General features: G+C 45.0%; 1 protein-coding gene across 2 annotated transcripts in view; it reads right to left on the bottom strand.

Annotated features, from left to right (window-relative positions):
- LOC112221585 (phosphatidylinositol 3,4,5-trisphosphate-dependent Rac exchanger 1 protein) overlaps positions 1 to 24105 on the bottom strand; it is a 135755-nt gene that overhangs the window by 68691 nt on the left and 42959 nt on the right. For both annotated transcript variants that reach the window (XR_006079618.1, XM_024383734.2), the window contains exons 6-11: positions 17618 to 17779; positions 11003 to 11136; positions 10563 to 10678; positions 9033 to 9182; positions 6142 to 6289; positions 1599 to 1699 (exon numbers count right to left, since the gene is read on the bottom strand). Coding sequence is in view for 1 of the 2 variants with exons in the window: in XM_024383734.2 (XP_024239502.1) it covers positions 1599 to 1699; positions 6142 to 6289; positions 9033 to 9182; positions 10563 to 10678; positions 11003 to 11136; positions 17618 to 17779 (811 nt within the window). In the remaining variant the exon portion in view is untranslated. The remainder of the gene's footprint in view (positions 1 to 1598; positions 1700 to 6141; positions 6290 to 9032; positions 9183 to 10562; positions 10679 to 11002; positions 11137 to 17617; positions 17780 to 24105) is intronic.

Genomic DNA, 24105 nt, shown 5'->3' with positions numbered 1-24105 from the left:
TCAGAGGGCCTGTTGTCCGGACCTCTGGCAGTCTCTATGGGGCTGCCACAGGGTTCAATTCTCAGGCCGACTCTTTTCTCTGTATACATCAATGATGTTGCTCTTGCTGCTGGTGATTCTCTGATCCACCTCTACGCAGACGACACCCTTCAGTATACATCTGGCCCTTCTTTGGACACTTAACTAACCTCCAGACGAGCGTCAATGCCATACAACACTCCTTCCGTCGCCTCCAACTGCTCTTAAATGAAAGTAAAACTAAATGCATGCTCTTCAACCGATTGCTGCCCACACCTGCCCGTCTGACTAGCATCACTACTCTGGACGGTTCTGACTTAGAATATGTGGACAACTACAAATAACTAAGTGTCTTGTTAGACTGTAAACTCTCCTTTCAGACTCACATTAAGCATCTCCAATCCAAAATTAAATCTAGAATCGGCTTCCTATTTTGCAACAAAGCATCCTTCACTCATGCTGCTGAACATAGTCAGTTTTACGAGGGTATCCTATCGATCCTTGACTTCAGAGAAGTCATTTACAAAATAGCCTCAAACACTACTCAGACTGCATCCAATTTGCTATCACAGTGCCATCTGTCTTGTCACCAAAGCCCCATATACTACCCACCACTGCGACCTGTACGCTCTCCTTGGCTGGCCCTCACTTAATACTCGTCGCCAAACCCACTGGCTCCAGGTCATCTATAAGCCTAGGTAAAGCTCTGCCTTATCTCAGCTCACTGGTCACCATAGCAGCACCCACCTGTAGCACGCGCTCCAGCAGGTATATCTCACTGATCATCCCCAAAGCCAATTCCTCTTACGGCAACATCTCCTTCCAGTTCTCTGCTGCCAATGACTGGAATGAACTGCAAAAATCACTGAAGCTGGAGACTTATATCTCCCTCACTAACTTTAAGCATCAGCTGTCAGAGCAGCTTACAGATCACTGCACCTGTACACAGCCCATCTGTAAACTACCTCATCCCCATGTTATTTATTTTTTTGCACCCCAGTATCTCTACTTGCACATCATCATCTGCACATTAACACACCAGTGTTAGTGGCAAAATAATTACAATTTAGCATTATGGCCTATTTATTGCCTTACCTCCCTAATCTTAATACATCTGCACACACTGTACATAGATTTTTCTATTGTGTTATTGACTGTACATTTGTTTATGTGTAACACTGTTGTTGTTTTTGTCCCACTGCTTTGCTTTATCTTGGCCAGGTCGCAGTTGTAAATGAGAACTTCTCTCAACTGGCCTACCTGGCTCAATAAACATAAATGAAATATGGAGACAACAAGAAAGGAGGGGAGTAAATAATAAATTTATAATATCAAATGAGACTGACAGAAGTGTGAGACTGAAAATATAATACAAACAAATACACCCATGAAGTGCAAATAATGAGGCATATGGAAAGAGAGAAGAGAATAAAAGAGTGTGGGAGGATTAGAGAGAAACATATATAGAACGAGACAGAGAGAGAACGAGGAAGACAGAGAACCAGAGAGAAAACGTGAGAGGGGGGGTTAAGCCAGAAAGAATGACAGAATGGTATGAAGGACAGAGTCTGTCCTCTCACCATGGTGGATGATTCCGTTCTCCAGCAGAGCTTGACCCAAGTTGACCCCCTCGTCTGGCGTGCTGATCTCTCCACTCTCCGTCAGCCACGACACAAACTCACTGTGGTTACAAGGACACAACACTTTAGTATAATAAGGTGTAACATAAATAAACATGGTGTTAAGAGTTTAAAAAGACTGACCAAATGCCATTTAGAAGATGCTTTCATCCAAAGTGAGTGCATACATTTTCTGTATAATGTGGCCCCAGCAGGAATCGAACCCTGAGCCACACAGATCCAATAGCATGGGATACAGTCAGACTGGACCCCAGGAAGACTAGCAGTCATCATGGCATCAGCAAATGGGGAACCCAATAATGAAATTAATGAATGATTCATTATTGAGATCCCCATTTCCTGATGCCATGATGACTGATGGTCTTCCTGGGGTCCAGCCAGACTTGTTTTTTCTCTGCCCGGACTACCCCTTAAGTACCTTCTCATGTGCATTTCAGTCTTTTCAAATACCTCTAGGGGTCCTAGTACCCCTTGTTGGGAACCAATGGTATAGAATACAGATATAGCTTTAGGCAAGGATAGTTCAAAATGAGAAGGGCAACTACAGTTCTGGGAGAGGCAAAGGTTGTGCAGGCTTTTTGTTTCAGCCTGGCATTGACACTACTGATTCTGGAAAGTAGTGCTATTCACCTTAGACCGTATGCAGTCACCTGAATTATATAATGGCACACACACACACCTTTTAAAACCCATTGTAAACAGATAAGCGCTCCCAAAAGGTACAGAGGTGCCTTCTCTCTTCACTTTCATTCATCTCTCCCGCTTCCCTTCTTTATCCCCTATTCCACATCTCCTAACCCTTTCTATCCCTCTGCCCCTTCTCCCTTGCCCCCAGTGTCCTCCCTCCCACCAGCCTTAAACACCCTCTTTCTCGCTCTCACTCCCTCCAAAATGTGCCAATTTGTATTCATGGCTTTTGTAGCACCATTCATATACAAGCCTCCTCATATTTAAATATAGCATTTTCTCTCCTCAGACTGTATTGTCCCTCTTGAGACACTGAGCAAACCAGATGTTTGGAGCAGATAAAATAACATTTCCCTCTGCTCAATGTTCCACGCCACTGAGCAAACTCAATATCCCATTGAACGACGAACAGTGAATGTGAGCGACTGTCTGAATGTGTATGTGTGAGTGAGCATTGCTGAGAATGCAGGCTAAATGTGTGATTCCTGTGTGTGTGTTCATGCAAAATGTGAGAGAGTGCTTGTGTACCCTGCTGCGAAAGCAGGGTAAATGTATGATTCCTCTGCATGCATGTTCATGCCAAATGTGTATGTATGTATGAACGAACAAACGGTCATGATTAGTCCTGCCAAAGCAGGCTAAATGTGTAATGTGTGTGTGTGTGTGTGGGGGGGGTACAATAAAGTTAAGGGATTATCTCAGTGTGTGTGCACTGTATGTGTCCGTGCATGCATATGAACACGTGTCTGTATCGGACATTCTGCACAGCATGCTACAATGTCATCTAAGTTAGCTATTGGATATACTACATCAGAGTCAACATGAGGCTTGCTTCATCTTGAACAAGGAACTTGATATTGCAAATGTTGTTTCTATTGTGCAAGATACTAATCTGTCAAATGAATTAATCTTGTGAAAACCACATCAGTTTGCACATCCAGCATACACAAGATCTGGGTCGTATTCATTACTGCACAACATAGCAAAACATAAAATGTTTTGTAACATAAAACTAAAACAAGTGTTTCTTATAGGACAATAAGATAAGAATTAAGGTAACCCTTTCATGTTTGGGCCTGTTTTCTTCCATTTCGTGCCAATGAATACTGTCCTGGTGCATTGCCAAACCCAAGATGCAATACAGGCACCAATGTGAGCAAAGAAACCTGCATTAGGAAATTGGCTGAGAAAGAGGAAGGCTAAAAGAAGAATACGACCAACTGCCCAAATACGACGTTGAAAAATTGTGGAATTAGGGAGCTACGAAGATAAATGGCACCGTGAAATTGGCATTCTGTACCGGAATCATTTAATCCAATAAGACTTAGTGACATCTCCTGAAGTGAGCCATGTTCATTTATAATAACATCAGTAACACAGAGAGGATGCATTCAATAAAAACAGGAAGGGAAGGATGCAGGGAGGGAGGGCTGACAGGAGGGAAGAATGCTGCCCCTCGTGTTTATATGGATGTCATACAAGGAAAACTACCAGAAGGGGTGGACGGCTTGAGGTACGGAGGGGGCTTATTTGGGCTTATTTGGGTACGGAACAGTCAGGACAGTGTGAAATGTAATTGTTTTTGGCATTATGAGTTCTCTTATCAGTAGTACTTGGGAGGGCACTGATATGCATTGTAGGATTCTGTATCAAATTCATTTGGGGTTAAAATTCAACCTTATAAGACAGAATGACAACTGCCCCACACATAACGGCCATGGAATCGTACCTCCCTGACATGACATTTTACAGTTCTAAAGAAACTCATTAAATCCTTGTTAGGATGCTGACTGACTCCATAATGAATGCCTGGTGATCAACATCGTTTTCCTCCCTTTTTCCCCCCCTTCCCCCGAAAGGAATCTCGCAAACACTTTGTTATGGAGCTGTGAGGCATGATGAAAAATGCATTACTTGCAGGCAAATCAGCCCTCATTGTTAATTCATGGCATTCAAAAGACTGATGGGAAAGAAAAAAGGAGAGCGCAGCTCAGTCCAGTGGCTCGCTGTGTGCATGTGAGCATTGCTGAGAAAGCAGGCTAAATGTGTGATTCCTGTGTGTGTGTTCATGCAAAACGAGTGTGTGTTCATGAGCATTGCTGAGAAAGCAGGCTAAATGGGTCATTTCTGTGTGTGTGTTCATGAGCATTGCTGAGAAAGCAGGCTACATCTGTGATTCCTGTGTGTGTTAATATCCAAATACAATGGCAAGAAAAAGTATGTGAATAAATTGGTCATCAAATTTGATCTGATCTTCCTCTAAGTCACAACAATACTCAAACAAAGTGTGCTTAAACTAATAACACACACATTATGGTATTTTTCTTGTCTATATTGAATACATCATTTAAAACATTCACAGTGTAGGTTGGAAAAAGTATGTGAACCCCTAGGCTAATGACTTCTCCAAAAGCTAATTGGAGTCAGGAGTCAGCTAACCTGGCGTCCAATCAATGAGACGAGATTGGAGACGTTGGTTAGAGCTGCCCTGCAATATAAAAAAACACTCCAAAATGTGGGTTTGCTATTCACATGAAGTATTGACTGATGTGAACCATGCCTCGAACAAATATATCTCAGAAGACCTAAGATGAAGAATTGTTGACTTGCATTAAGCTGGAAAGGGTTACAAACGTATCTCTAAAAGCCTTGATGTTCATCAGTCCACAGTTAGACAAGTTGTCTATAAATGGAGAAAGTTCAGCACGGTTGCTACTCTCCCTAGGAGTGGCCGCCCTGCAAATATGACTGCAAGAGCACAGTGCAGAATGCTCAATGAGGTTAAGAAGAATCCTAGAGTGTCAGCTAAAGACTTACAGAAATCTCTGGAACATGGAAACATCTCTGTTGATGAGTCTACGATTCGTGAAACACTAAACCAGAATGGTGTTCATGGGAGGACACCACAGAAGAAGCCAATGCTGTCCAAAAAAACATTGCTGTACGTCTGAATTTCGCAAAAGAGCACCTGGATGTTCCACAGTTCTACTGGCAAAATATTATGTGGACAGATGAAATTAAAGTAGAGTTGTTTGGAAGGAACACACAACACTATGTGTGGAGCAAAACAGGCACAGCACACCACCATCAAAACCTCATCCCAACTGTAAAGTATGTTGGAGGGAGCATCATGGTTTGGGGCTGCTTTGCTGCCTCATGGCCTGGACAGCTTGCGATCATCAATGGAAAAATGAATTCCCAAGTTAATCAAGACATTTTGCAGGAGAATGTAAGGCTACCTGTCCGCCAATTGAAGCTCAACAGAAGTTGGGTGATGCAACAGGACAACGACCCAAAACACAGAAGTAAATCAACAACAGAATGGCTTCAACAGAAGAAAATACGCCTTCTGGAGTGGCCCAGTCAGAGTCCTGACCTCAACCCAATTGAGATGCTGTGGCATGACCTCAAGAGAGCGGTTCACACCAGACATCCTAAGAATATTGTTGAACAAACAGTTTTGTAAAGAGGACTGGACCAAAATTCCTCCTGACCATTGTACAGGTCTGATCCACAACTACAGAACATGTTTGGTTGAGGTTATTGCTGCCAAAGGAAGGTCAACCAGTTATTAAATCCAAGTGTTCACATACTTTTCCACCCTGCACTGTGAATGTTTAAACGGTGTGTTCAATAAAGACATGAAAACATATTCTTGTTTGTGTGCTATTAGTTTAAGCAGACTGTGTTTGTCTATTGTTGTGACTAAGATGAAAACCATATCAAATTTTATGACCAATTTATGCAGAAATCCAGGTAATTCCAGAGGGTTCATATTCCGTGGGAAAGAACTCACTTTCCCATGAAGCACTTGGGCACGGTAGTCAACTTTCGGCGCCGGTCCTTGATCAGGTGGCGGCTCTTGGTCATCATCATATGGTAAAGCTTCTCGCCTTTCTTGGCGATCATAACGTAGGCATCCCGCTCCATCCCAAGCTTCAGACCTGTTACCAACAGAGAAAAACTCAAGGGGTCAGACACCAAAGCATTTTGCATATGAAATTCATGAGCCTGGTTATTATCGAAAGCCTAAGGTGTTAGAAACTGCAATCAATATTTGTCTAACCAAACTGTGAAATTGGTTTTCAGACGCAGGAAAGAAAGGGGAGAAAATATAGGGGTAAAGATAAATCCCTGTGTGGTGAGAGAGTGAACGAGAGAAAGACGGCATCCCTCCTCTCACTGCATAACAAGCCATGCTGATTCACATGACTTGCACAGGGGGATGCAGCAGTCACAGCAGCTTTTGTCTCACATTGCCAAAAAAACAAGAAGGCCCAACACCTAACCCTGAGAGACACCACCATTTCCTCCAGTCAGCCCTCTGACGTCTACGCGTTTTAGCCCCCAAGGGGGAGAGGCTGTCACGGGGCTGTCAGAAGATGCAATGCCCCTGCCTGCAGGGCCTCGTTGGGGAGTCTGGCACGGTACAGGGGCGTATGCCACCTCCTTCGGATGGAAATCCAGATGTTAATCTGTCTAGGTCTCGAACAATGTACTGTGTCGACCCTCGCCTGCCAATGTACTGTGTCGACCCTCGCCTGCCAATGTACTGTGTCGACCCTCGCCTGCCAATGTACTGTGTCGACCCTCGCCTGCCAATGTACTGTGTCGACCCTCGCCTGCCAATGTACTGTGTCGACCCTCGCCTGCCAATGTACTGTGTCGACCCTCGCCTGCCAATGTACTGTGTCGACCCTCGCCTGCCAATGTACTGTGTCGACACTCGCCTGCCAATGTACTGTATCGACACTCGCCTGCCAATGTACTGTATCGACACTCGCCTGCCAATGTACTGTATCGACACTCGCCTGCCAATGTACTGTGGCATCACTGAGCGTTTATATCTTTGGTGTAGAGCAGCAGTTATGTTTACCAAGCTGTAACACAACAGATGATTAATAATGTTAAATTATGAAAAACATGTAGAGACAATTCAAAACAACAGTTGATGTTGAGCCGTTGAAGGTCGACCATGCTCACAGAGCTACCAAACCATATACTGTAGGTAAAACTAGCTCTGTTCTAAACTCTACCGTGGGGCTCTCTGAGCTGCTAAACTACACGGGTGGGCTCTCTGAACCTTGGAGCTCCATCATCAGGCTCTCTGATTGGCTTAATTCCACTGTCCTGCTAAACCATGGGACTCTGACAATTGCAACTCAATTTGCGGGTGTGCCTGAACTGGGTGCCGCTGATGGAGGTGGGGTTGGATTACACAGGAGCTGGAGTAGACTCAAACAAAGAGTGCCATTGGACAGACTGGGGTCTGGTCCTGGTGCAGGGGGCCCCAACCCCGGGCTGCTACCCCAGCTGTCAGTGCCTGACGAGAGACCCCCTCTTCCCACTCTCACAGGCACAGACTAACCGGCTTACATGCTAGCCCACTTATTTTCCCTCAATCGCCACAAAATCTTTGATAAGACGATCTCAGACCCATCCAGCTGCCAGGGCCAAAACAAATTGATCTGTCTTGGGAGTATTTAAAGGGGCCACAACCAAAACCTCCAACTGAAGTCAGTGCCCTTTTAAAGAGGTGTGCTGCGGGAACTGGAATCCAACAATGGGTCAGGTATCAATAGTAAAACAGGGATGAAAGAGATGTGCCGTGGATCTAATGGCAATGGTCAAACCTTCAAGATGTGGGCTAGGCCGGGGGTTCAGGGAGGGGGGTTGGGGTCGGCTGCACTGTGACTGATCTGGTATCTATTAGCCTCAGGTCAACTTCCGCCTAGCATAACCGGATACCCAGAATGTCCCTTGGTACTCTGGAAAGCTCCGCTTCTCGACTGTAGCCACAGGATCAGGTACTGATACCATGACTTCTGCTGTGACCGCTCACTCAAGGCCATGCGTTAGTCTCATTCGCTACATTTCAAATATTCAATATTGTTGTACACAGCTAGAACCAGGTGTGGTTATTTGTTCAAAACCCTTGGCTGTTTAGGTTGAGTCATTGCCATTTGCATGCAGTTTGGGGAAAGCTGTTGTGATTTCTGCCTCCAATGCTATCAGGTATCACCAGGCATGCCCTACAGCCACAGAATCCTGCAAAAGCCTTTCAAGCTTTATTGGCACGCTTGGTGCGTTACGGTTTCTGGCAAAGCTGCTGCTACTGCTCTTTTTCGGGCTCTGGCAAATAGTCTGTTTTTTTGCACATCTCCAATTTGTTTGTGAATGAACTGCTCCAGAAAGTGCTCTCTCTAGAAAACATGGTCTCGTACTGCGTCGCATGAGGCGACTGGCTCTTTTCTTTGAATGTTAAACTCCAGGCTCTCACCTGCATACATTTGGCAACGCAGGTCTAGGTCATCACGTCATGATCTTAAGACTTTATTTATGAAACAAATGCTAGCTAGCTAGAGAGACTCTGGGTAGTAAGACATACTGCATCATAATCCACATACCATAAGCATACCACAACAGTCCTAGTGATGCACCAATTCATTTGCATGCGACAATTGGAGCTCTCACAACAGCCAGGAGGAATTATGTTCCCTCTTGCAACGCTAACCATTTGTTTATCTGAACGATTATTGTGTTAGCAACACGTAGCATTGCTGACATACTGCATCAGTCGAAGAGGTCAGCCAGCACAACCAGAAAACATGAGAGCATTCTTTCACACACTCCATGGAGGTGGGAGAGAAGGAGTGTGAGTGACATCCCCCTTGTCATTCTACTCACTCTCTCTCTGCTCTCGTTCCCTCAAGATGGCGTCGAGCCACTTCTGCTTGTCCTCTGCGTTCTTGGCCATGCAGACGAACCACTTGTTCTTGGCCGTGTTGTGGAGCTTCCAGCCATTGGTCACTGTGTAGTTGTTGCTGTGGTAGTCAGCTAAGAAAAGAGGTACATAACAAGTAAGGGACCATGGTACAGTACACACCCCATGACTCCTCTTCTTGAAAACTTGGAAGGTAATACAGCCTGCCTAGCCACACCACTCTCAAGCATCACCTATCTTTGAAACACCATGGAGTTGAAATATCCATAATTCTGTAAGTACTGCTAAGAAAAAAATAGCAGAGTGTCTCTCTCTCTCTCTCTCAATGGGTTGGGGTAATGGAGTTGGATTAGTGCAATGTCAAACCGGATGGAGGCATAGGGAGAAATAGTCATGTTTGGGTGTGCATGGGGAATGGTATCAAACAATAGTAGATGTAAGAGGATGATGCTACTGCATTCATCCAATGAAAGCAGTGTGACTGTATATACACACACACTCACCCTAAAAAGGTCTCCTTACGAACAAGGAACTGGCCTTCGCTTTGTTGTTTGTTTACATGTTGTCTAGCTGCAGTTGTCAGTGCATGTCAATGTTGTAATATTTAGTTGAATAAAAAAAATAGCCACTAGGTCTTGTCCTTATTACGGTAAAACTAATCAATGGAATGGTGTAAAAATGCAGTTGTCAACCTTAGACAAGCTAAGCTGGCAGTGTAAAGAGGACACATGACCTTGGTCCCACTATCAGGTTATACGGTCTCTCTGAGAAACATGCAGAGAGAGAACATGTTTTCCTTTGTGATTTCCTCTGAAAGTACGAAGTGACAGGCAGCAAATAACCCGTGGGGCACAGAGAAGAGGCATGTGAACCCAAGAAGACGTGCATTCATACCTCTAAGGCCTACAGCTACAACTATAAACCCACTCACAGAAAACAACCAGACCTGGGTTCAAAGAGGACTTGAAATCTTTCAGATGCTTTGAACATTTCCTTGAGCCTGTCTGGAGTGCAAGAATGGAGGGATTAGCATTTTAGGGGCTACTTCATTGGTTATATTGCCCCAGGCTAGCTCGATTAAGCACAACTCAATTATTTGAACAATTTTAACTACTATTTGAACACAAGACATGAAAAAAAACAGGCTGGTGTGCAATAAACCACATGAGCAAAACAGTGTTGTAAATTGGTAAGTGCCAGTTCTTGCAACAGCATGCATCCCAGTAGTTCAAAGGTGTGAAATGCAGGTCGGTGCATCCTCTCTGAACCAATGTGCAGACAGCAGATTCATATAGTCACCTGACCGTTTGTAAGCAGTTCAAACAAGAAAAACCTACGAAAGATTTTATTGCCACACCCAAATTGTCAACACTCATTAGCTTTGTATAATCTACTCTACCAGCTAATCTAGAAAGAAAGAAAATGACTGAATGGATGAATGAAAAGGATGGATGCTCCTATATGAACTGATGACTGGTGGGGCTGGCACGAACCTGTTCCATCCTCAACGTTTTCCACTTCCATCACCTCGGTGTTGATTCTTCCTCTGAACACGTACAGGGGGCCATTGATGGACTTGGTCCTCTTTGTGGATTTCTTCCCAGTTACCCTACAAAATTTAACATAAAATTGTGAAAATGTGTTACTCCTGCTCAGAAAAAAATATGTTGGCAACTTTGAAAAAACAACAATTATACAGTGCTCAAGCACACACAAGCGCAAGTATGCACACACACACACACGTTTGACTTGTTTTGTTTGCATATAAAATGAGCTTGGTACACACTACACAAACAGGATTTGCTGATTTACTCAGTTTTTCCACGTCTGGCTTCTTTCTATGATGACTTCTCGTCAATGAATGAAAACACATTCCTGCCACTTTCCTGAGGTGCATGACTCCGTCACTCCTTCCCTTCCTACCCAATCTCACCTGGACTTCCTCTTGCAGTAGACCAGGAGGTTGTCAAACAGGAAGAAGACTCTCTCTTGGATGTTGCCGGCGGAGATCTTGAGCAGGTTGCCGTGGAGCAGCAGCTCGGTGCAGATGTCAGTCAGATTGGTGCCCTGACAGTTAAGAGAGGGTGGCAATTAGATCACTGGTGCCCGTCAATCTCTCAAATCAAATCGTATTTGTCACATGTTTCGTAAACAACAGGTGTAGACTAGAAGTGAAATGCTTACTTATGGGCCCTTCCCAACAATGCAGAGGAACATTTAAAAATAATAAACACAAGGGATAAATACAATGATAGTAACGTTAACTTGGGTTAGAGTTAGTGCAAAAAATGGTCAATACAAATAGGCTAGCTATTTAGTTAACTATTTAGCAGTCTTATGGCTTGGGTGTGGAAGCTGTTCAGGGTCCTGTCGGTTCCAGATTTGGTGCATCAAAACCTCTAGATGGAACAGTCGGACTTGGGTGACTGGAGTTTTGGAACATTGTCTGACACCGCCTGGTATAGAGGCCCTGGATGGCAGGGAACTCGGCCCAAGTGATGTACTGGGCCTTGTGGTAAGTTGCCAAGCGGTTGCCATCCCAAACGGTGATGCAGCCAGTCAAGATGCTCTCAACGATGCAGCCACACGAGTCACTAGTGCGCGATGGGACAAGAACATCCCTTCCGGCCAAACCCTCCCCTAACCCGGACAGCGCTGGGACAATTGTGCGCCTTCCCATGGGTCTCCCGGTCGCGGCCGGCTGCGACAGAGCCTGGATTCGCCTCTTCCATGCTTCACTGTGGAAACCACACATGCAGAGATACTCCGTTAACCTACTCTGAGTCTCACAAAGACACAGTAGTTGGAACCAAAAATCTCAAATTTTGACTCATCAGCCCAAAAGGAAGGATTCCACCAGTCTAATGTTCATCGCTCGTGTTTCTTGGCGCACGCAAGTCTCTTCTTATTATCAGTGTCCTTTAGTAGTGGTTTCTTTGCAGCAATTCCACCATGAAGGCCTGATTCACACGGTCTCCTCAGAACAGTTGATGTTGAGATGTGTCGGTTACTTTAACTCTGACGCATTTATTTGGGCTGCAATCTGAGGTGCATATAACTAATGAACTTATACTCTGCAGCAGAGGTAACTCTGGGTCTTCCTTTCCTGTGGCAGTCCTCATGAGAGCCAGCTTCATCATAGCGCTTGATAGTTTGAGAGACTGCACTTGAGAGACTGCACACTTCAGAGTTCTTGATTGACTGACCCTCATGTCTTAAAGTAATGATGGATTGTCATTTCTCTTTACTTATTTGAGCTGTTCTTGCCATAAAATGGACTTGGTCTTTTACCAAATAGGGCTATCTTCTGAATACCACCCCTACCTTGTCACAACACAACTGATTGGCTCAAACACATTAAGGAATAAATTCAACAAATTAACTTAAGGCACACCTGTTAATTGAAATGCATTCCAGGTGACTGCCAACAGTGTGCAAAGCTGACATCAAGGCAACATTGAATGTAATTTCATAGTTTTGATGTAGAAAACAGTCAAAACCCTGGAATGAGTAGGTATGTCAATCTTTTGACTTGTCATGTATGTATGTATGTATGTATGTATGTATGTATGTATGTATGTATGTATGTATGTATGTATGTATGTATGTATGTATGTATGTATGTATGTATGTATGTATGTATGTATGTATGTATGATATATATATATATAAAGTCGGAAGTTTACAAACACTGTTTTTCAACCACTCCACAAATGTCTTGTTAACAAACTATAGTTTTGGCAAGTCGGTTAGGACATCTACTTTGTGTATGACAAGTAATTTCTTCAACAATTGTTTACAGACAGATTCTTTCACTTAAAATTCACTGTATCATAATTTCAGTAGATCAGAAGTTTACACACACTAAGTTGACTGTGCCTTTAAAAAGCCTGGGGGAAAAAGGATGTCATGGCTTTAGAAGCTTCCGATAGGCTAATTGACATAATTTGAGTCAATTGGAGGTGTACTTGTGGATGTATTTCAAGGCCTACCTTCAAACTCGGTGCATCTTTCCATCATGTGAAAATCAAAAGAAATCAGCCAAGACCTCACTATGTTTTTTGTAGACCTCCACAAGTCTGGTTCATCCTTGGGAACAATTTCCAAACGCCTGAAGGTACCACATTCATCTGTACAAGGATAGTACGCAAGTATAAACACCATGGGACCACGCAGCTGTCATACCGCTAAGGAAGGAGACACGTTCTGTCTCCTAGAGATGAACGTACTTTGGTACGGAAAGTGCAAATCAATCCCAGAACAACAGTAAAGGACCTTGTGAAGATGCTGGAGGACACAGGTACAAGAGTGTCTATATCCACAGTAAAATGAGTCCTATATTGACATAACCTGAAAGGCCGCTCAGCAAGGAAGAAGCCACTGCTCCAAAACCGCCATACAAAAAGCCAGACTACGGTTTGCTACTGAACATGGGGACAAAAATTGTACTTTTTGGAGAAATGTCCTCTGGTCTGATAAAACAAAAATAGAACTGTTTGGCCATAATGACCATCGTTATGGTAGGAGGAAAAAGGGGGAAGCTTGCAAGCTGAAGAACACCATCCCAACCGTGAAGCACGTGGGTGGCAGCATCATGTTGTGGGGGTGCTTTGCTGCAGGAGGGACTGGTGCACTTCACAAAATAGATGGCTTCATGAGGATGGACAATTATGTGGATATATTGAAGCAACATCTCAAGACATCAGTCAGGAAGTTAATGCTTGGTCGCAAATGGGTCTTCCAAATGGTCAATGACCCCAGGCATACTTCCAAAGTTGTGGCAAAATGGCTTAAGGACAACAAAGTCAAGGTATTCGAGTGGCCATCACAAAGCCCTGACCTCAAGCCTATAGAAAATTTGTTGGCAGAACTGAAAAAGCATGTGCGAGCAAGGAGGCCTACAAACCTGACTCAGTTACACCAGCTCTGTCAAGAGGATTGGGCCAAAATTCACCCAACTTGTTGTGGGAAGCTTGTGGAAGGCTACCCGAAACATTTGACCCAGGTTAAACAATTTAAAGGCAACGCTACCAAATACTAATTGAGTGTATGTAAAATTCTGACCCACTGGGAATGTGATGAAAGAAATAAAAGCTGAAAAAAATCACTCTACTAGTATTCTGATATTTCACATTCTTAAAATAAAGTGGTGATCCTAACTGACCTAAATCTGGGGAATAGGATTAAATGTCAGGAATTGTGAAAAACTGAGTTTAAATGTACTTGGCTAAGGTGTATGTAAACCACTGACTTTGACTGAATGTATACATGCATGTGGCATAATGTATTTACAGTTTTATTCATGTTTTCAAGTACTGCTGACAAATAATGCCTTCTGATTCTTGTATAGATTGTATTGGATTCCTATGGTGTGTGTAAAATACTTATCTGAAAGTTGTACTGATTATAATGAGCTAATGCTAAGCTATTTGCCAGCTATGTGTGGCGCCATGTTTGTTGACATTATATAATGCATTCTGGGTATCACCTAAACGTCTGTTTGACCAAAGATGTTGTAATGGAGCTGAAGGAATGGTTCACTCATCTTTCGTGTAAACTTCCGGAAGTGAATGAAGGGAAGGTAGCTGACACACCTCCTTCAACATGCTGTGCAAACAGACCAAACTCATCTAGTCTCCTCTATCTTTGGTTGACACAAAAAACAGAGGCGCACACAAACTACCCCATCGTCAGATTACTTTTGTTTTCTAGAAAGTTTTTTACTTGATTATTTAGATCAATGGTGAGCTCACCCGTAATGTGATGAATTATAAATAGTAATTGCTATTAGCTAATTCATATTGTAGTTTCTGTCAGCCGAGAGTTAGCTAACTATGACCACTTGTGTTACGTCAATCTTTCCTCAGTTAACACTAAGACTAATGTAGCCTACATTTTCCGGTTCTGACGATTGTGTTATGCTGTCGCTACTTCTGTGAATGTCTGAACATTGCATCCAAAAATAAACTGGTCACATTCAGGACATAACTTTGTAAGGACTGTGCTTGTGCAAAAGGTTTCTGTGAAAAAACAGTGTGGCTAGCTCACATGCTGACTGTTGCGTCAATCAAAACTGGACATTCTAAATAAGCATTCTAAACACACCAGTTTGAGCGTATGCTGCAGGGACCACTTTAGAATGATCACACCTGTTTGTTGGTATGTGTGAAAACGTTAAGTGCGAAGAACGCTTCTGTTTGTGTTGCTTCTTATGGAAAACAAACCAGTCTCACGGTTTCACAGGAAATAAAACCTTGGTTTCAATGTCAAAGTTGAACGGCCGAAAATGGACCAACAAGGAGTCTTGTCAAACTAAACGGGAAAAACTATTCGCTTAGCATGTCTCTCAAACCGCATTTCAGGCGCGTCTGAATACCTGGCTATTTCACTTGTCCTTCTTTAAGCCACCCACACGTTTTCAATTGAGAGATTCAACTCGTTTCATAACTCATTATCATTCAGGCTACATTTTAAAGTCTCTGTGATTAGCTTTGTAGCTTTAGAAGCTGGATAATATCATCCAGTACGTGCTAAAGGATCTAATATGACTCGGTATGTGGCCATTTAACCTTTTTGACAACGTGGTTGAACTTTAGGTCCATTCATCACAATTTAGTCATTAGATGTGACATTTGTAAGTCAGTATTTTTAGGGTTATACACCATCACAAAATGTAAACAAGAAAGCTAAAGGGATTTTCAAAGGTTGACAAATGGGATTTCAGCTGTGACGTTAATCACGTATGGGGGTGCATCTGAAATGGCACCCTAAGGGCCCTGGTCGAAAGTAGTGCACTATATAGGGCCCACATACTCAACTGGAAGACCGGAACGGTACCCGGAATGGGATCAATATGAACAGCAGGTTCCAAAATGTATTTTTTTTTTTTTTTTTGGTCGTGGTTCGACTCCTGGTATCATATAAACAAACATAAGACATGGAAGAATGCGTAGAACTGCAGGAAATCAGCTTAAAAAAGGAAAAACAATCTCTTCCCAAAGCAAAATGTGCAGAATTGTGGGAAATTAGCTTTGTGCATTTTTTATGTTCTCTCCACCAACAAGAGGTGTGTGAACAGTTTCGGGTCGAGTGGGTTGCGAGGTGGGGGTTTGTTACTACGATGATAAATTACATTATCCATCCGGACCTTTGACACCTATGAAATGTGTGCGACAGGACCTTCTCAAATAGTACTTGGGTACCCCTTGATATAGGGAATAGTGCACAAAAATAGGTGCCATTTCAGGTCAGATGGATTCCAACCAGCCTAGCAGACATAAGGTTCCCCCGATCAATCCAATTCCATGTTTAACTGGGCAGAAAGCCAGGTGGTTGATGGAGGGATAGTGGGGGCTGTCTGTCTATCAGGACAACGGTAATGCGGCTGGGTCTTGATTCCGCACTACTACATTCCCATTATGAGTGGAGATGTAATTCAACTGGAACGTGGGGGAGTGGAGAAAGTAGAACTAATGGGCTAAAGATGGAGTGCTTACAGGGAGCAAGGAAGGGCAGTGCCTTTCATGAGACTGTGATACGCAAGAGTGTAGACGGCAACTCTATGTCCCATTACTCGTTCATCCTAATACTGCTAGGGGTCAATGCAAACTGATATGAGAGAACCAATCGCAAACGCAGATGTCCAACTGCCCCCACGTCAGTAGGTAGAATTGAATTAGAGACATTGTCGTTTTTTCTCTCCAATCACATTCCTATATCAACACAACACATTGATCTGTGGAAGGGACCGCAATGACATTGTGACATTGGGCAGGGTGCCTGATGGCCTTCCCTTGGCTCTTGAGCGAGTGGATTGTCCTCTCTGGGGCCAAGGGGAGTCAGGAGACATGGGCTCTGTTGTGGAGGGTGAGGGATGTGTGAAAAAAAGCACTGGGCACCCCACTCCACTCCACTCCCAAGTCCTATCCATGCACTGTGCACGCTGATGATTTGGGAGGCTGGAGGAGCGTTTTAACTTCACAGAAAATGAAATGGTGCTCAGTGGACTCTCGAAAACTGGCCAAAGCTTTATAGCAACAGCCGTGACAGAGTGGGGATGGGGTCAATGAGGTAGACAGTGTGTGCGTGTGGTGTGTGTGTGTGTACAGTATACATGTGTGAGAGATCGAGCTAGAAAGAGAGTGGGGAAAATCCAATGTCAAAACTCCAAACTCAGAGCTTCCCTTTTCCATCCCTTTCAGGTCACATGTCCCATTTCTATATAAAAGGAGAACCTTGCCCTTTTCTCTCTCTCCATCTGACTCTCATCCATCTTTATCTCAGACCTCTCAATCTTTCTCCTCACCTCCCACCCTTCTCTCGCTCTCATCCTTCTCATCTTTATATTACACCTCCTCTCTCTCTTTTTACCTTCCATGTCCCTCTCACCCTTCTATCACCCCTCATCCTTATGGAACGCTTCTCTCCCCCCTTTTCTCACCTTCGAGCACTGTTCTCTGCCCTCACTCCCATCCGCTCTACCTCCATCAATGGAGATCTTTAGGGTGCATCCTAGCGCCATGGCCTAAAATAGGATAGGATCCCTCACCTCCCAGCCCTCGATGTGCGACTGTAGCTGCTCCAGGGCCTCCAGTTTCTCCATCTGCCTCTTGGTCTCGTTGATGTTGGAGCACACTGCCTTCATGGCCTGCAGGGCCTCCTCCACCGCAGGGTAGTCCGAGTGCTTCTTGGGCGTCCGCTTCAGCAGCTCCTAGTGGGGGGAGAGAGAGTAGGGAATAAAGACCATAAGGGGATGAAGGCAAAGAGTCAAAATGTCTTCAGTAGTACTACAGTACATAAACAGTATTTGTTTCAGATGTCATCCAGCGCACCAGGGCTGTTAAGCACCATGCTCATTATGTGGAAGTTGAATGTAGAAGTTGGAAAAGAGAGAAGTTGGACGTGGGGTGGAAAATGGCGATCATAAATAGTCCTCAACTGGCAGCTTCATGAAATCGCACCGGCAAAACACCAGTCTCAACGTCAACAGTGAAGAGGCGACTCCGGGATGCTGGCCTTCTAGACAGAGATCCTCTGTCAGGTGTCTATTGCCCACCTTAATCTTTTCTTTTTATTGGCCAGTCTGAGATATGGCTTTTTCTTTGCAACTCTGCCTAGAAGGCCAGGATCCCGGAGTCACCTCTTCACAGTTGACGTTGAGACTGGTGTTTTGTGGGTACTATTTAATGGGGTGGCAGGTAGCCTAGTGATTAGAGTGTTGGGCCAGTGACTGAAAGGTCGCTAGATCGAAACCCGGAGCTGACAATCTAAAAAATCTGTTCAGGGGCAGAACTGTTCTTAGGCTGTCATTGTAAATAGGAATTTGTTCTTAACTGACTTGCCTAGTTAAATAAAGGTTAAATAAAATAAATGAAAATGAAGCTGCCAGTTGAGGACTTGTGAGGCGTCTGTTTCTACTAGACACTCTAATGTACTTGTCCTGTTGCTCAGTTGTGCACCAGGGCCTCCCACGTCTCTTTCTATTCTGGTTAGAACCAGTTTGTGCTGTTCTGTGAAGGGAGTAGTACACATTGTATGAGATCTTCAGTTTCTTGGCAATTTCTCTCACGGAATAGCCTTCATTTCTCAGAACAAGAATAGACTGACGAGTTACAGAAGAAAGGTCTTTGTTTCTGGCTATTTTGAGCCTGTAATCAAACCCACAAATGCTGATGCTCCAGACACTCAACTAGTCTAAAGGAGGTCAGTTTTATTGTTTCTTTAATCAGAACAACAGTTTTCAGCTGTGCTAATATATTGCAAAAGAGTTTCCTAATGATCAATTAGCCTTTTAAAATGATAAACTTGGATTAGCTAACACAACGTGCCATTGGAACACAGGAGTGATTGTTGCTGATAATGGGCCTCTGTTTTAAAAAAAGGAATATCTACATAGGTGTACAATCTTCCGTTTCCAGCTACAATGGTAATTTACAACATCTACACTGTATTTCTGATCAATTTAATGTTACTTTAATGGACAACAAAAAATGTGTTTATCTTTTTTTTTTAAAGACATTTATAAAAGTGACCCCAAACTTTTGAACGGTAGTGTATATATAAATGGAGGCAGGCAAATACCTTTTACTGAGCTGTGTAAATGCAGATTGACAGGGGTGAGACAATTAATTGTAAATTATCTCAATGTTATTTTGTTGTTTACAGGTCTACTATCCTTCTGACCCTATGTAGCCAGGTCCCATCTACTATCCTTCTGACCCCATGTAGCCAGGTCCCATCTACTATCCTTCTGACCCAGGTCCCATCTACTATCCTTCTGACCCAGGTCCCATCTACTATCCTTCTGACCATATGCCAGGTCCATCTACTATCCTTCTGACCCTATGTATTCAGGTCCATCTACTATCCATCTGACCCAGGTCCCATCTACTATCCTTCTGACCCTAGGTCCCATCTACTATCCTTCTGACCCCATGTAGCCAGGTCCCATCTACTATCCTTCTGACCCAGGTCCCCGATCTACTATCCTTCTGACCCCATGTAGCCAGGTCCATCTACAATCCTTCTGACCCAGGTCCATCTACTATCCTTCTGACCCCATGTAGCCAGGTCCATCTACTATCCTTCTGACCCAGGTCCCATCTACTATCCTTCTGACCCCATGTAGCCAGCTCCCATCTACAATCCTTCTGACCCAGGTCCCATCTACTATCCTTCTGACCATATGTAGCCAGGTCCATCTACTATCCTTCTGACCCTATGTATTCAGGTCCATGTACTATCCATCTGACCCAGGTCCCATCTACTATCCTTCTGACCCTATGTAGCCAGGTCCCATCTACTATCCTTCTGACCCCATGTAGCCAGGTCCCATCTACTATCCTTCTGACCCAGGTCCCATCTACTATCCTTCTGACCCTATGTAGCCAGGTCCATCTACTATCCTTCTGACCCAGGTCCCATCTACTATCCTTCTGACTATGTAGCCAGGTCCCATCTACTAACCTTCTGACCCTATGTAGCCAGGTCCCATCTACTATCCTTCTGACCCTATGTAGCCAGGTCCATCTACTATCCTTCTGACCCTATGTAGCCAGGTCCCATCTACTATCCTTCTGACCCAGGTCCCATCTACTATCCTTCTGACCCTATGTAGCCAGGTCCCATCTACTATCCTTCTGACCCTATGTAGCCAGGTCCCATCTACTATCCTTCTGACCCTATGTAGCCAGGTCCGATCTACTATCCTTCTGACCCTATGTAGCCAGGTCCATCTACTATCCTTCTGACCATATGCAGCCAGGTCCATCTACTATCCTTCTGACCCTATGTATTCAGGTCCATGTACTATCCTTCTGACCCAGGTCCCATCTACTATCCTTCTGACCCTATGTAGCCAGGTCCCATCTACTATCCTTCTGACCCTATGTAGCCAGGTCCCATCTACTATCCTTCTGACCCTATGTAGCCAGGTACCATCTACTATCCTTCTGACCCCATGTAGCCAGGTCCCATCTACAATCCTTCTGACCCAGGTCCCATCTACTATCCTTCTGACCATATGTAGCCAGGTCCATCTACTATCCTTCTGACCCTATGTATTCAGGTCCATGTACTATCCTTCTGACCCAGGTCCCATCTACTATCCTTCTGACCCTATGTAGCCAGGTCCCATCTACTATCCTTCTGACCCCATGTAGCCAGGTCCCATCTACTATCCTTCTGACCCTATGTATCCAGGTCCCATCTACTATCCTTCTGACCCTATGTAGCCAGGTCCCATCTACTATCCTTCTGACCCTGTAGCCAGGTCCATCTACTATCCTTCTGACCCAGGTCCCCCATCTACTATCCTTCTGACCCTATGTAGCCAGGTCCCATCTAGTATCGTTCTGACCCTATGTAGCCAGGTCCCATCTACTATCGTTCTGACCCTATGTAGCCAGGTCCCATCTACTATCCTTCTGACCCAGGTCCCATCTGCTATCCTTCTGACCTTATGCAGCCAGGTCCCATCTACTATCCTTCTGACCTTATGTAGCCAGGTCCATCTACTATCCTTCTGACCCAGGTCCCATCTACTATCCTTCTGAACTTATGCAGCCAGGTCCCATCTACTATCCTTCTGACCCAGGTCCATCTACTATCCTTCTGACCTTATGCAGCCAGGTCCCATCTTCTATCCTTCTGACCCAGGTCCCATCTACTATCCTTCTGACCCTATGTAGCCAGGTCCATCTACTATCCTTATGACCCTATGTAGCCAGGTCCCATCTACTATCCTTCTGACCCTATGTAGCCAGGTCCATCTACTGCACTTCTGACCCTATGTAGCCAGGACCCATCTACTATCCTTCTGACCCTATGTAGCCAGGTCCCATCTACTATCCTTCTGACCCTATGCAGCCAGGTCCATCTACTATCCTTCTGACCATACGCAGCCAGGTCCCATCTACTATCCTTCTGACCCTATGCAGCCAGGTCAATCTACTGCACTTCTGACCCTATGTAGCCAGGTCTCATCTACTATCCTTCTGACCCCATGTAGCCAGGTCCCATCTACAATCCTTCTGACCCAGGTCCCATCTACTATAATCCTGACCATATGTAGCCAGGTCCATCTACTATCCTTCTGACCCTATGTAGCCAGGTCCCATCTACTATCCTTCTGACCCTATGTAGCCAGGTCCCATCTACTATCCTTCTGACCCTATGCAGCCAGGTCCATCTACGATCCTTCTGACTCTATGCAGCCAGGTCCATCTACTATCCTTCTGACCATATGCAGCCAGGTCCCATCTACTATCCTTCTGACCCTATGCAGCCAGGTCCATCTACGATCCTTCTGACCCTATGCAGCCAGGTCCATCTACTATCCTTCTGACCCCATGTAGCCAGGTCCCATCTACTATCCTTCTGACCCAGGTCCCATCTACTATCCTTCTGACCCCATGTATCCAGGTCCCATCTACTATCCTTCTGACCCTATGTAGCCAGGTCCATCTACTATCCTTCTGACCCCATGTAGCCAGGTCCCATCTACAATCCTTCTGACCCAGGTCCCATCTACTATCCTTCTGACCATATGTAGCCAGGTCCATCTACTATCCTTCTGACCCTATGTATTCCAGGTCCATCCCATCTACTATCCTTCTGACCCAGGTCCCATCTACTATCCTTCTGACCCCATGTAGCCAGGTCCCATCTACTATCCTTCTGACCCGATGTAGCCAGGTCCATCTACTATCCTTCTGACCCAGGTCCCATCTACCATCCTTCTGACCCTATGTAGCCAGGTCCCATCTACTATCCTTCTGACCCCATGTAGCCAGGTCCCATCTACTATCCTTCTGACCCTATGTAGCCAGGTCCCATCTACTATCCTTCTGACCCCATGTAGCCAGGTCCCATCTACTATCCTTCTGACCCAGGTCCCGTCTACTAACCTTCTGACTATGTAGCCAGGTCCCATCTACTATCCTTCTGACCCTATGTAGCCAGGTCCATCTACTATCCTTCTGACCCTATGTAGCCAGGTCCCATCTACTATCCATCTGACCTTGTGCAGCCAGGTCCCATCTACTATCCTTCTGACCCTATGTAGCCAGGTCTCATCTACTATCCTTCTGACCCTATGCAGCCATCCCATCTACTATCCTTCTGACCCTATGTAGCCAGGTCCCACTACTATCCTTCTGACCCTATGTAGCCAGGTCCCATCTACCATCCTTCTGACCCTATGTAGCCAGGTCCCATCTACTATCCTTCTGACCCTATGCAGCCAGGTCCCATCTACTATCCTTCTGACCCTATGTAGCCAGGTCCATCTACTATCCCTCTGACCATATGCAGCCAGGTCCATCTACTATCCTTCTGACCCTATGTAGCCAGGTCCCATCTACCATCCTTCTGACCCAGGTCCCATCTACTATCCTTCTGACCATATGTATCCAGGTCCATCTGACTATCCTTCTGACCCTATGTCCTTCTGACCCTATGTAGCCAGGTCCATCTACCATCCTTCTGACCCAGGTCCCATCTACTATCCTTCTGACCCTATGTAGCCAGGTCCCATCTACCATCCTTCTGACCCTATGCAGCCAGGTCCCATCTACTATTCTTCTGACCCTATGCAGCCAGGTCCATCTACTATCCTTCTGACCCAGGTCCATCTACTATCCTTCTGACCCAGGTCCATCTACTATCCTTCTGACCCATGTAGCCAGGTCCCATCTACTATCCTTCTGACCCTATGTAGCCAGGTCCATCTACTATCCTTCTGACCCAGGTCCAGCATCTACTATCCTTCTGACTATGTAGCCAGGTCCCATCTACTATCCTTCTGACCCCATGTAGCCAGGTCCATCTACTATCCTTCTGACCCTATGTAGCCAGGTCCCATCTACTATCCTTCTGACCCCATGTAGCCAGGTCCCATCTACTATCCTTCTGACCCAGGTCCCATCTACTATCCTTCTGACCCTATGTAGCCAGGTCCATCTACTACACTTCTGACCCTATGTAGCCAGGTCCATCTACTACACTTCTGACCATATGTAGCCAGGTCCATCTACTATCCTCCCTATGTAGCCAGGTCCCATGACCCTATGCAGCCAGGTCCCAACAACTATTCTTCTGACCCTATGCAGCCAGGTCCCATCTACTATCCCTCTGACCATATGCAGCCAGGTCCATCTACTATCCTTCTGACCCAGGTCCATCTACTATCCTTCTGACCCAGGTCCATCTACTATCCTTCTGACCCAGGTCCATCTACTATCCTTCTGACCCAGGTCCATCTACTATCCTTCTGACCCAGGTCCATCTACTATCCTTCTGACCCAGGTCCATCTACTATCCTTCTGACCCAGGTCCATCTACTATCCTTCTGACCCAGGTCCACCTACTATCCTTCTGACCCAGGTCCATCTACTATCCTTCTGACCCAGGTCCATCTACTATCCTTCTGACCCAGGTCCATCTACTATCCTTCTGACCCAGGTCCATCTACTATCCTTCTGACCCTATGTAGCCAGGTCCATCTACTATCCTTCTGACCATATGCAGCCAGGTCCA

This window comes from Oncorhynchus tshawytscha, linkage group LG22 (assembly GCF_018296145.1).
Source record: "Oncorhynchus tshawytscha isolate Ot180627B linkage group LG22, Otsh_v2.0, whole genome shotgun sequence".
NCBI lineage: Eukaryota > Metazoa > Chordata > Actinopteri > Salmoniformes > Salmonidae > Oncorhynchus > Oncorhynchus tshawytscha.
Note: the sequence above shows the minus strand (reverse complement) of the source record. Positions and strands in the feature narration are given on the sequence as shown.